The sequence below is a fragment of the Colobus angolensis genome, unplaced genomic scaffold (assembly GCF_000951035.1).
Source record: "Colobus angolensis palliatus isolate OR3802 unplaced genomic scaffold, Cang.pa_1.0 Scaffold31, whole genome shotgun sequence".
Taxonomy (NCBI): domain Eukaryota; kingdom Metazoa; phylum Chordata; class Mammalia; order Primates; family Cercopithecidae; genus Colobus; species Colobus angolensis.
This window is the reverse complement of record NW_012116377.1, coordinates 2321733-2335795: the sequence shown is the minus strand read 5'-3', so window position 1 is coordinate 2335795 and position 14063 is coordinate 2321733. Positions and strand designations below refer to the sequence as shown.

General features: G+C 42.2%; 1 protein-coding gene across 3 annotated transcripts in view; it reads left to right on the top strand.

Moving 5' to 3' along the window:
- XPC (xeroderma pigmentosum, complementation group C) overlaps positions 1-14063 on the top strand; it is a 33399-nt gene that overhangs the window by 6967 nt on the left and 12369 nt on the right. For all 3 annotated transcript variants that reach the window (XM_011950668.1, XM_011950670.1, XM_011950669.1), the window contains 7 exons: positions 1316-1428; positions 3478-3601; positions 4626-4710; positions 6310-6467; positions 6958-7078; positions 12066-12155; positions 12971-13852. In XM_011950668.1, the coding sequence (XP_011806058.1) occupies positions 1316-1428; positions 3478-3601; positions 4626-4710; positions 6310-6467; positions 6958-7078; positions 12066-12155; positions 12971-13852 (1573 nt within the window). The remainder of the gene's footprint in view (positions 1-1315; positions 1429-3477; positions 3602-4625; positions 4711-6309; positions 6468-6957; positions 7079-12065; positions 12156-12970; positions 13853-14063) is intronic.

Below are 14063 nucleotides of genomic sequence, written 5' to 3'. Positions count from 1 at the left end.
TCCCTTCCCTTCCCATCCCGTCCCATCCTGTCCCCGTCCCTGTCCCGTCCCGTCCTTAATGGAGTCTCACTCTGTTGCCCAGGCTGGAGTGTAGTGATGCAATCTTGGCTTACTGCAACCTCTGCCTCCCAGGTTCAAGTGAGCCTCCTGAGTAGCTGGGACTGTAGGCACCCACCACCATGCCTGGCTAATTTTTGTATTTTTAGTAGAGATGGGGTTCTACCATGTTGGTGTTGAACTCCTGACCTCAGGTGATCTGCCCAGCTCAGCCTCCCAAAGTGCTGGGCTTACAGGCATGAGCCTCTGTGCCCGGCCTCCCCTAGACTTTTCTGAAGAATGCCTTTGAGCTTACTACTTTCCAGTTGCCTCGCCTCTAATTGAATTGTATCTCCAGAGACATATACATAGAGATAGGCCATGATACTGCCAAGGAAAGCTCTGAGTTCTCCTTTCCTTCTCCTCTGAGCACTGACTGTGGTCATTTCTGCTATGTTCATTCTAAGGGGAAATTTTTATTGCTGTGGTGTTGAGGGAAAGTGGTACCCTAAAAAAGAGCATATTACTAGAGCTCAAGATTGATGATTGGTTATTTTAAATGTTTATGCCAAAATCCTAGATAATATTCTCACTTGGTACCAAGTGCCAAAGTTTACACAAGTTAAAAGTAACTGGATACCCTAGACACGTTTTGTATATGAATTTGCAGAAATATATTACGAATCAGCAAGTACTTAGTCTTGAACCATTGTTTAGCCAACTACTTATCTATGTTATCTATTTAGCTAGCTAGCTGTCTATGTATCTTGTTATTTATGACTCACCTGTGTGTAGTCACATCCCTACTTGAAGTTAGAATGCCACGAACTTCAGTCTCCTTACATCATATTTCTTAAGATGGAAAAGAAGTCTGAGTAGGCTTATAGTAGGATAAGTAAATGTAAATTTTACTCTTTCTGGCCTCCAAATGCACGTATATCACACAGATATCACAGTTCTGGAACTCATGTTATTATTTTGGTGTCTTCTAACTTTTCCTTGTCATGTCCAGGCACAGCTATGTTTTCTTTCACACAGATCTAGATTGGAGGTTTTTTGACAGCACATCTGGTATGTATTAGATGATCAGAGCACGTCTTGATGAGATGTTGAGACACGTGTTGATGGAGGAAGTGAGGCTCAGAGCTTACTAATCATCTTTAAATAGTTGCCACAGATTCTCAATAAATAGGAGGGGTTTTAAAAATTCCATTTAGCTTGAATGGAACTCTAGGATATCTGAGCCTTCTTCATCTTCCTTCCTGTGGTCTTTACACAGGGACTTTCCAAGTGACCTCAGGAAGGCACACCATCCGAAGAGAGGGGCTACCATGAATGAAGACAGCAACGAAGAAGAGGAAGAAAGTGAAGATGACTGGGAAGAGGTTGAAGGTGAAACATCTCTCTTTGTTTTCAGAACTCTTTGGTTCTGTTTTTTTTGTTGTTGTTGTTTGATTCTGTTTGGAGTCAAATCACTAATTGCAATCCTGTTGTTTCCTTTTGAGCTAATTAGACCACAGATAAGGTTGTACCAGGGACTTGCTTTGCTATATATGGAAAAACTCATGGCCAAGTTACCAAAGAAGGCTGTTTACTCTCTTCCTCTGGTGACTGTCAATAGATATAAATAGAGAGGCAGCACTATTTAGAAGGAGCACAGGCTTTGAAAATAGTTAGAACTGGGTTCAGTGCTCAACTTTGCCACTTAGGTAGCAGTGTGAGTGAGTAATTTAATCTTGAGCAAGTAACTTCACCTCTCTGAACTGAGTTTTCTCAGTGGTAACACTCTGTAAACACTGAATGTTTAGTGTGAACCATTCACAGTACAGGCTGTAGGATTATTGTGGGGAAAAGAAAGTTTGCAAATGTAATGGGCCTAATGTATTATACACTCACAGTAAATACCAGCTAATGTTATCATCCCTGATTCCTTCTGTCTGGCCTGACTTTTCCCCACCTTTTTATTTTGAAAGTGTTCAAATTTATCAAAAAAGTGAAAAATGTAATATATGTCCTCTTCACCTAGGTTCATTAACATTTTGCCACGTTGAATGTATGTTTCCCTCTGTAAATATTCATTGTGGAACCGTTTGAAAATAAGTTGTAGATATTCTGATATTCCGCTGCTGAATACTTCAGCATGCATTTCCTAATAATTAGACATTCTCGTGCATGACAAAATGACCTTATCACACCTAAGAAAATGAAAAATAAGTCCCCAATTGTTACAAAAACATCCTTTATTACTGTTTCTTTTTCCACACCAAGATCCAACCAAGCCTTGTATTTGATCGTTATGTCTCTTCAGTCTCTTAATGTAGAGCAGTAGCTCCCGCCCACCACCTTGTTTTGCTTTTCATAGCACTGCCTTTTTTGAAGGGTCGTAGTCTTTTGTTTTGTAGACTGTCTCATGTTCTGGTTTTGTCTGATAAACAGTCACACATCTTTTGATGTTGTTAAACTTGTTTCAATATCCCTGTATTTCTTGTAAACTAAATCCAAAGATGTGATTTAATTTTGATTAAACTTTTTTTTTTTTTTGGCAAGAATCCTTCCTAGGTGATGCTTTAAACCTCATCTTGCATTGATTAAGCCACCTCTAATGTCAGGTTGTTCCTCTTCTAGTCATGCTACCTTTAAGCTAGCTGTACTACCATGTCCTTTTGACATGACCTCATTAGTCTTTGAGAACATTTTTGTTCGGCTTATACTTTTCTTGCTGTAGACTTGAAACCAGCTTTTTTTCTTCAAGAAGCTGTGGTTCATTTTAATAGAGATTCGTGTATAGAGACCAAGATCTGGCATTGGATGCATTCTTTGCCAGTGAGATGTCATGGCTTCTAGGCCCAGAGCCTCTTTGAAGGAACATGTGCTAATGAAGTTTTCAATTAGATCCAGTTCAGCAAGTTCAGTCCTTTTCAGCTACTGTATACAAGCAATGTAGGGTGCGAAGAGATGAAAAGGATGTATTTCTTGTCACTTTGAGAATGAAAGACAGACACCTAAGTCATGACTCTATACAAAGCAATTTGTGCTAATTGTTATTATAGTGAAATAGAATGCAGAGAAAAGGAGATTATTCTCATTTGACTTTTTTTTTTTTAAAGAGTTTTAAGTATATATATACATGCATGAGTGTCAGCTTTTTAATAGAGGGATCTGTATGCCTGATTCAACCCAGTATCTCTATGCTTTAGGTCCCTTATCTAAAGACTGCCTGGGTCGTGTGGGTTAAATGAGACACATGAATATATAATGCTCAGCACAGTGCCTGGCACATGGTAGGACTCAGGGCAGGGCATGCCTAGGGGTCTCTGCGGGCTGTCTCTCTCACATTCATGCCTCACTTCCTCCTTCCCAGCAGAACCTTGATTCTGTTCAGTACAGTAGCTTTTATTATTGTTATTACTATTACTGATTTTTTAAAATGCTTGTTGATAGAACTTAGTGAGCCTGTGCTGGGTGACGTGAGAGAAAGTACAGCCTTCTCTCAATCTCTTCTGCCCGTGAAACCAGTGGAGATAGAGATTGAAACGCCAGAGCAGGCGAAGACAAGAGAAAGAAGGTAAGCTTAGGCCCTTGCTTCTAGGCTCCTATCACATGTAGTTGGCAACAGCTGCTGCTTAGGAGGACTTTGGAGAAACTTGTACGGGACTAGGACTGAGTATCAAAAGTTTTTGAGAACCTTGGGTCAGGAACCTGATTTACCTTTAGAGACTTGAATGAGACACCTTCGTGTCCTGGCTGGGGTGGGGGATGAGGAGAGGGAACTCCTGTGTGCCAAGGATTGAGCAGGTCATCCGTTATCTTACCTAATCCTTAGAAAAGTGTTATGAATGAGGAGCCAGAGGCTCAGAGACACTAAGTAATGTTTCAGGAGTCACTCAGCCCGTAATTGAGGAGCTGAGACCTAATCCTTCTCATTGACTTGGAATTCACGTTTTCCCTACCATGTCACGCTGCAGGACTTGAGGCAGTGCCCACCGTGGTAGGGAGCCCCTATCCTTCCCACCATCCTGGAGTACCTCTGCAGCCTCTGATGATCTGGGAATATGGAGCCTCTGATGGCTTGGGAAGTACACGGTGTGCGATGGGCACATTACTAGGCACAGAAGAGGGAGATAATACAAATCATTCAAGAAGTGTCAAGTTGTCTTGAAGATTCATGGTATACAGACTGAAAGAGATTTTACACTATAACAATGTCACGTAAATGACGATGTGTTAATTTAACATTAATAAAGGTAATGGCTGCTAAGTAGAGAGTCAGTAGTCGGAAGAGTTGGACACCCAGAGAAGACATCCTGGAAGAAGTGAGCTTTGAGGCATGTAGGTGAGGTGTGGTCTGCTGTTGGTTGAGAGGAGGGTTGTCTGGGTACAGAATGTCCCAGGCCAAGGTTTGCTGATGAGAAGGAGCCAAAGAGCCTGCAGGAAATAGCTGGGTTGCAGATGGACTTGAGTAGCACAGCCTTGTGTAGGGAAACAGGGAGAGTGATTCACTGTCATCCAAGGAGAAGGAATTGCCTGGGGGAGTGGAATCTGGTTTCAGTTCCCCACTTCATTCCCAGATTTTTCACTATGTGTTGCAGTGAAAAGATAAAACTGGAGTTTGAGACACATCTTCGGAGGGCGATGAAACGTTTCAATAAAGAGGTCCATGCGGACACACACAAGGTAAGGACAAGGGATGATGGGGAAGGACTGTTTGTTGTCAGCGGTAAGAGCTTGTGCTCACCGAGGCTTTATTTCTGGCTTTGCTGCTCACTCTGTGGCCATGGCAAGTTTCTTACACTCTCCCGAGCATTTGTGTCCTCATCGGGGAAGTAGGGGTAGTAATAGTGTCTGCCTGGGAGGGTGGTTGTGTATTATAGGTAAGGTAACTTACAGCACAATGCCTGGCATGCAGCAGAGGCTAAATAACGAGTACTTGCCTTCCATCTCTCCTTTCAGCCATTTAATATCATTAATTCTAATCCCAGCTGCAGGCACTGGCTTTTAACTTTACCTGATAATTATTGAACACCTATACACACCTAGGTGCTTGGCATGGTGGGGATAGAGACTTGGATAAAGCTTATTTCCTACAATTGAGGAGTATCTCTAGATCTCTAGATGGAACAAGGACTTCCAAACAGAGAAACTCAAGACTATGCCTGGAACAGTGAAAGAGATCAGCATGGCTCTGTGGAGCTGGGCAAGGCTTTATGTAGGAGAAAGGATTAGAGCCAGGTCTAGGAGAAAAAGTTGAAGACTCTAGCCAAGTTGTGGAGGGGATGGCAAGGCGCCCAGCTCACCTGCATGTGTGGAGTGTATAGGCTGGGGGGTGGGAGTGAAGGGAGGGCAGGCTTTGGTTTCCCTTTGATGGATGGTGGGCTGCCAGAGAGGATAGTGATGGGAGGGGGAGGGGAGATGCTTTATGTGCAGCTGCTCCAGAAATCTAGAGGCGCAAGGATGGTGATGAAGTTAGAGAGGGTCGCCTCCTTCATCCAGGCCTGGGGCAAGAAATGAAACAGCTTTGTGCCTTTCACCTCTTGTTGGGTGCTGGAGGTGAAAGGGAAGAAAAGAAAGGGAAGATGACTCTCAGGTTTGAGACCTGAGTGAGGGAAAGAGAGGCAGCACTATTGATTAAAATAGAGCGACTGTTAGTGGGGGAGGAGGAAGCCAAGGTTGAAGGGAAAGTGACGCAAAGCAGTGTGTGAAAAGAGGGGAAGAGGCCATATAATCATTTTAGTAGGTGGATGAAGGGTGGGTTTTGGGGTCAGAGGAAGGGCGAAGATGTGGAGCCTGTGACAGAAGGTTGGGCTCAAACACCCAAGGAGGTGGTGAGAGCAGCCCAGTGAGCCCAGTGAGCTACGTCCAACCACCGGCTTCCACAGGCTTCCAGCAGTCTCACCAGCTCCACCCCACTTGCCTTTCCTCCTGATCTCGTGGAGCAAACCCCAGATATGACAGCATTTCATCCAGAAATCTTTCAGTATGTATCTCTAAAAGACAAGACCAAAACAAAAACAGTTTGTATTTTGAAAACAAAGCAGTTTGTATTTTGAAGCTTTGAGTTTTGATGATTCCTTTGAAGGATGAGTATATGGAGAGAAAAAGAGAGGGTGAAAGACAGGCTTGGGAGGTGGCCAATACTAGTATTTTTACTTTCTTATATGTAGAAATGGCAACACATATTTCTTTCCCACAGGATGTCTTGATTTTGGCAGCAAAGGTTCCTCCTGGTCTCTGGCCTTCCTTCCATGCTGCCCCTTCCTCCTTTCCTTTTTACAGGTTCACCTCCTCTGCCTGCTAGCAAATGGCTTCTATCGAAATAACATCTGCAGCCAACCAGATCTGCGTGCTGTTGGCCTTTCTATCATCCCAGCCCACTTTACCAGAGTGCTGCCTCGAGATGTGGACACCTACTACCTCTCAAACCTGGTGAAGTGGTAAGGCCCTCCGCCTGTCCTGCAGAGCTGGGGAGTGTAGGATTTGTGTTTCTCTCAGAGGCTGGGTTCAGATCACTTCCACAGACCTTCCCTGAGGTGGTAACTATGGATCAGGTGGGCATGGCATTGAAGATAGAGAAATGCCAGGCATGATCTTGCCCTGGTGTAGCTCCCAGACTAGTGGGGAGACAAATACATACCAGGTAATTACAGGGTGGCATGAGGAGTGCCCTGAAAGGGGTGTTCTGGGAACTGCAGGCTCACAGAGCAGGGGCGCTTTTCTCAACTGGGAGGTCTGGGAAGGCTCCCCAAGGAGGTAAAGTCTGAGCTGGGTCTGCAGTGATGAAAGGAGTTAGCCAGACAGGCTGGGGAAAGTAGGACGGGGCAGGCGGGTCTCACGATTCACTCCCTCTTTTGATTTTCTTGGCTGTAGATGAAGATTCCCCTTTGTCCTGACCTCTGACACAAGGAATGCCTGCTTTCTCCCCAGGTTCATTGGAACATTTACAGTTAATGCAGAGCTTTCAGCCAGTGAACAAGATAACCTGCAGACTACATTGGAAAGGAGATTTGCTATTTACTCTGCTCGAGATGACGAGGAATTAGTCCATGTAAGTGATTCCTTCCAGATCACTGTTTTTTATCAGTACTGGTAACTAATGATAATGGCAGCCATGTGCCAGATGCCATTCCTAGTGTGTTACCAACACTACCTTAGTCCTCATAATGACGTTGATAGCTGCTGAAGCTCAGAATAGCTACTTGATGCCTCTAAGATCTTTTCCTTGGTGAGTCTGAGAATCGAGATTGGGATTGGAGTCTGAGTGGCAGGCCTGCGTGCTTTCCTCCCTGTCGCCTCTAGTGCTGGTGTACCAAAAAGCCCATAATTTTTGGTCAGATGTGCTAGAAATATTTTCATTAATTATTCCAATTTTGTCTTCAGAAGTCCCAAGGAAATGTTTTTTCAGATGGGATGCTGAAGTTCTTGAGAATGTGTTTTTGTATCTCACATTTGGGTGATGACACTGGCAGGCAGCAGTGCAGTGAGGAGGGTTCTGTCCATAAAAAAGAATCGTGATAGCAGAGTGCTCCAGGGACAGGCAGGCTTTATCAAATGCCTACAGGCACCTGTAGGTAAGGCTCTGTCTGAATAAAACAAAAACAGAGATCGAAATGTGGTTTTATCCCTAGAAGATTCCTATTAATCCATACAGTTCAATCTGGAAGTCCCAGATTCTCTGGAGAAAAAGACCAGATTTTTCGTATCTGTAGAGGCCAAATGGTTGACATCTTTAGTTCTCTTCTTCTGTATTGCTTTTAAAAAGCCTAAGATATTTGGCAAGGCTGATAATGATGTTATAATATACTGCCCAAAGAAAACGTCTTTTTTTTTTTTTTGAGACAGAGTCTTTCTCTGCCACCTAGGCTGGAGTGCAGTGGTGCGATCTCAGCTCACTGCAACCTCCACCTCCCAGATTCAAGTGATTCTCATTCCTCAGCCTCCCAAGTAGCTGGGATTACAGGTTCGCACCACCATGCCTGACTGATTTTTGTATTTTTAGTAGAGATGGGGTTTCACCCTTCACCCTGTTGGCCAGGCTGGTAATTCATTAATATTTTAGTATTGTCCTCCCAGACTTGCTTCCTGTGTATTTGTGTACATATGTATTTGTTTTGTTTGCTTATTTGTTTAAGCAAAATGGGATCATATAGCTTTTAAAGAGGGGGTACAATTCAGTGACCATTTAGTACATATACAGTGTTGTGCAACTACCACCTCTATTTCCAAAATGTTTTTGTGACCCCCAAGGGAAACCCTGTATGTACCCATTAAATACCCCGTTGTTACCTCCCGTCCCCGCTCATGGCAACCACCAATCTGTCTTGTGTCTCTGTGGATTTACCTATTCAGGATATTTAGCATAAAAGAAATGATACACTATGTGGCCTTTTGTGCCTATCTTTTGCTTAGCATAATGTTTTCAAGATTCATGTGCATTTTAGCATATATCAGTATTTCATTAATATTTATGGCTGAATAAGATTCCATTACATGTATATATATTTTCTCTATCCATTGGCGGACATTTCGTTAGTTTCCACCTTGTGGCTGTTGTGAAGAGTGTTGTTAACAATGTCTGTACATATATTTATTTACACACCCTGTTTTCATTTCCTTTGGGTATATACCTAAGATTGAAATTGCTAGGTCATATGTATATTCTATGTATAACTTTTGGAGAAACCACCAAACTGTTTTCTACGGTTACTCTACCATTTTACATTCCCACCAGCAATGAACAAGAATTCCAAATCTTTGCCAACACTTGGTTATTTTCCAGTGTTTTGATTATAGCCATTATGATGGGTGTCAAGTGATACCTCATTGTGGTTTTGATTGCATTTCTCCAATGACTGATGATGATGAGTGTCTTTTCATGGGCTTCTTGGTCATTTGTATATCTTTTTTGAGGACATGTCTATTCAAGTATTTGCCTATTTTTTAATTATGTTGCCTTTTTGTTGATGATTTGTAAGGGCTCCTTATGTATTCTGGATATTAGTTACCTATCAAAATATATGCTTTGCACATAGTTTCTCCCATTCTGTAGGTTGTCTTTTTACTTTCTTGATGAAGTCCTTTGATACACAGAAATTTTGAATTTTGACAAAGTCTAAGTTACCTGTTTTTCTTTTGCTCTTTGTGCTTTTGGTGTCATATCTAAGATTCCACTGTCAAATCCAAGGTCATAAAGATCGACCCCTGTGTTTTCTTGTAAGAGATTTATAGTTGCTGCTCTTACATACATTGAATATTTGCACGTATCAGGTAGGTGTTCAACATCATTCTTATGCATGTGGATAGCCATTTGTCCCAGCATTATTTGTTGAAGAGACGATTTTTTCAATGGGGCTTGGATGGTCATGGCATCCTTTTCAAAAATCAACTGGCCATAAACGTATGGGTTAATTTCCAGCCTCTCAATTCTATGTTATTGTTCTTACGCCAGTACAACAGGGTTTTGATTACTATAGCTTTGTAGTAAGTTTTGAAATCAGGAAGCCTCAGTGTAACTTGGTTCATTTACAGTATGCTTTGGTTATCTGGGGCCTCTTGCAGTTCCATATGAATTTGATGATCTGTTTTTCCATTTCTGTGAAAAAGCTGTTGGAATTTTGATAGGGACTGCTCTGAATCTGTAGATTAATTTGTATGCCATTACCATCTGGTTATTAGGTCTTCTAGCCTATAAGCATAGATGTCTCTCCTTTTATTTTTGTCTTTAATTTCTCAGCTGTATTTTGTAGTTTTCAGTGTACAGTGTTTCACCTCAGTTAAATTTTTTTCCTAGGTACTTTATTCTTCTTGATGCTGTTGGAAATAGCATTGTTTTCTTAATTTCTCTTTTAGATTGTTTATTGCAAATGTATGGAAACACAACTGACTTTTTTGTGTTGTCTTGTACCCTGCAGCTTTGCTGAATTCATTTATTAACTCTACTAGCTTTCTTGTTCATTTATGTATGGGATCCCATGTGGTATTATGAGTAGATCATTTTACTTCTTCCTGTCCAGTTTGCATGCCTTTTGTGTCTTTTTCTTGCCTAATTGCTCTGGCTAGGACTTCAAGTACAGTGTTGAATAATGGTTGTGACATCAGGCATCCTTCTTTTGTTCCTGATAATTCATGGGGAAAGCTTTCAGTCTTTCACCATTAAGTATCATGCTGGCTCTGGGTTATGATGTTGACTCAGTTTCCTTGTATTCCTAGTGGTCTGAATTTTTTTTTTTTTTTTTCCTCATGAAAGCCTGTGGGATTGTCTCAGATGCATTTTTCTGTGTCAGTGGAAATGGTCCTCTGGATTTTCTTTCCTTCATTCTTTTAATGTATATGTAATTGATTGATTTTCTTATGTTGAACCATCCTTGCATTCCTAGAATAAGTCCCACTTGGTCATGTTGTATATGCCTTTTAATATGTTGTTCAATTTTGTTTGTTAGTATTTTATTCAGGATTTTTGCATCTATATTCATAAATTGGTTTATTTTCTTGTGATGTATTTGTCTGGCTTTGGCATCAGGGTAATGCTTGCCCTGTAGAATGAGTTAAAAAATGTTTCCTCTTCTAATGTTTGGAAGAGTTTGAGAAAGATTGAGGTAAATTCCTCTTCAAATGTTTGCTAGAATTCACCAGTGAGGTCATCTAGTCCTAGACTTTTCTTTGTTGGGAGGTTTTTGATTTCTGACTCGATCTGTTGTTACAGATCTGTTCAGATTTTCCATTACTTCTTGAGTCAGCTTTGGTCATGTGTATGTTTCTGGGATTTTGTCCCTTTTCTCTACATTATCTAATTTGTAGGGATCATATAGTTCTGTAACCTGATTTTTTTCCTCAGCAATGTACATTGATAGGTTTCTTATTAAAGGTGGTGACTGTGTGTGCTTGGGTAGCACTAGACTATTTCCAGAGTCCTGTCAGCTACATTATCTTGTCTAATCCTCTTTAGAGTTGTGTGAGGAAGCTGAGGCAGGGATTATTCTAGATGCAGAAATCCAGGCTTAGGGAAATCACTTAGCTAGTGGTGAACACTTAGTTATCCAGACTTCTGGACCTGTGCTCCTGTGCCATGCTGTACAATAAGAAACTGAGAAATTAATATTGGTACAATGCCGTCAACTAAACTACAGACATTATTTGGATTTTCCAAGTTTTCCCACTGATATCCTTTTTCTATTCCATGATACTGGTTTGTATTTAGTCATCATGTCTCCTCCAGTGTGTGACAGTGTTTTGATCTTTCCCTGTCTTTCATGACCTTGACACTTTGGAAATTTTTAGCCGCAGAAGAAACAAGGCAAAAGCAATCATTTATCGCACCATAACATGGCTCCTCACACCGGACTTTCTCCCGAGGCTGTGGCAGTAATCAAAGAGAGATGCTGGGACCTGGAGACCCGTGTAGGAAGGCCTTGCCCGAGTACATTATCACTGTTGCCGTTGAAGGTCAGGTCCCCTGAGGGGCTCCCAGACTTCCAAGTTAACAGTGTTCAGAGCTGCAGACTCAGTTAAAGATTCAGTGTGGGGAAAAATGGAAAACAGGGAACAGACTTAGGTGATCTGATGATAATGATATTTTCTACTACTTCTTCCCAAAGTGGTATTTCATTTTATTATTTTAGTCACAAGCACAACACATATTGACTACAGAACAATCAGAAGATAGGTAAGCAGAGAAAAAAATCCTGTAAACACCCATAACCCAGTATATGGATACTTTTTCAAATATACATGTATGTCTAAATTTATATTTACGTATTTTTTCTTATAAAAATGTAATCACATTATACTTTTTAAAGGAAAAATTCTATTTTCCTTTAATATATGACGAGCATGTTCCTGTTCTTCTATGAAGATAAACCTCTGCATCATCATTTTTAACAGTGTCTGGCGTTTCCATCGCCCATCGCATACTGTTAGAAAGTCTGGCTGTTTCCAACTTTTCCCTGTCTTGAACAAGCACCATAACAAACAACATTGAACTCATTACATCTTTAATTACTTTCTTAGAATAACTATGTTATTCCTTTTCATCATAGATATTCTTACTGATTCTCCGGGCTCTGCAGCTCTTGACCCGGCTGGTATTGTCTCTACAGCCAATTCCTCTGAAGTCAGCAGCAGCAAAGGTGAGGTGCTCAGGGCTGCCAGAGAAGAGCAGCAGTTGACAGGAAATTGTCACATTAAAAAAATTGATCATTATTATATTTTTAAGAGCTAGTATTCATGGAGTGTGGGTTCTTTAGAGCCTTGCACGTACACTGTGTTAGGGAAGACTCGGGCACGTGAGTGGATATCTGGCAGCCTGAGCTTCATGTGTGCAGAGTGCTGCTTTTGTTTCTGTTGTGTAAATTGGGTGGAATGGTGCCTGTCCTCACTTGCTCCATGAAGTGCTGATGAGTGAAGCACTGAGTTTTGAGGTGCTCTGGGTTAGCTTCAAGAAGCTAAATGCTATACTCACTGGGGTATTGGCATTATCTGAAGCCTGATGATCTAGAAACTGATTTTCATAATATCCATATTCTTAAAACTACAACTGTATTAAATTCATACGTATTTGTTTGCAAAATGCATATGTCCAAGGTGGGTAGTAGTACTGCTGAGGAAACTGAAACGCGGAAGTTAAATAATTTACATAACCAATAAGAGTTAGAACTGGAATTCAAACCCATGTTTGACTGTTTCCAAATCCCATGTTCTTTTCTCTTTAGCGTTAGGGTGAAAATAATTATACTGTGGCCTTATCTAAGATGCTACAGATTTTAGCCATACGTGCATACAACCCTGAGGGATAGCTGGTTGATCACTGTCTGAGCTGGGGACATCTTGATGTATTGGTTCTCTAGCTCGTGAATTAACCCTATTAGATTACAGGATTTCTATCATATTATTAGCAAAAGAGGGAAAAAAAGAAAGCAAAGCAAAATTTCTTACTCTGTTTAAGGGAAAGAAACCTTCCAAGGAGAGACTGACTGCGGATTTGGGAGGCTGCTCAGAAACTTCCAGCCAAGTTCTAGAAAACCGCACCAAGCCAAAGACCAGCAAAGGAACCAAACAAGAGGAAACCTTTGCTAAGGGCACCTGTAAGCCAAGTGCCAAAGGGAAGAGGAGCAAGGGAGGCAGAAAGAAACGGAGGAAGCTCTCCTCCAGCGAGGAAGACCAGGGCCCAGGAGACAAGCAGGAGAAGGCAACCCAGCGACGTCCGCATGGCCGGGAGCGGCGGGTGGTCTCCAGGGTGTCTTATAAAGAGGAGAGTGGGAGTGATGAAGCTGGCAGTGGCTCTGATTTTGAGCTCTCCAGTGGAGAAGCCTCTGATCCCTCTGATGAGGATTCCGAACCTGGCCCTCCAAAGCAGAGGAAGGCCCCTGCTCCTCAGAGGACAAAGGCTGGGTCCAAGAGTGCCTCCAGGACCCAATGTGGGAGCCATCATAAGGACCCAAGCTTGCCAGCGGCATCCTCAAGCTCTTCGAGCAGTAAAAGAGGCAAGAAAATGTCCAGCGATGGTGAGAAGGCAGAAAAAAGGAGCATAGCTGGTGTAAACCAGTGGCTAGAGGTGTTCTGTGAGCAGGAGGAAAAGTGGATATGTGTGGACTGTGTGCACGGCGTGGTGGGCCAGCCTCTGACCTGTTACAGGTATGCCACCAAGCCTGTGACCTATGTGGTGGGCATTGACAGTGACGGCTGGGTCCGAGATGTTACACAGAGGTATGACCCAGCCTGGATGACAGTGACCCGCAAGTGCCGGGTTGATGCTGAGTGGTGGGCAGAGACCTTGAGACCATACCAGAGCCCATTTATGGACAGGGAGAAGAAAGAAGACTTGGAGGTAAGGCCTTGGCTGCCAGGGGCTCTAAGACCCAGTCAGGTTATTAAAATTATTCCTGTTTTTGAGCACCTTATATATGCCCAGCACTATGTTGAGTGTGTTTAGTGGGTTGTCTCATTTAATTGTCACAGCAATATAAAGCTGGGGCAGTTGCTGCCTTAATTTTAGTGGTAAAAGTTGTGGAGATGAGAGGTGAACTGCCATGGTGTTT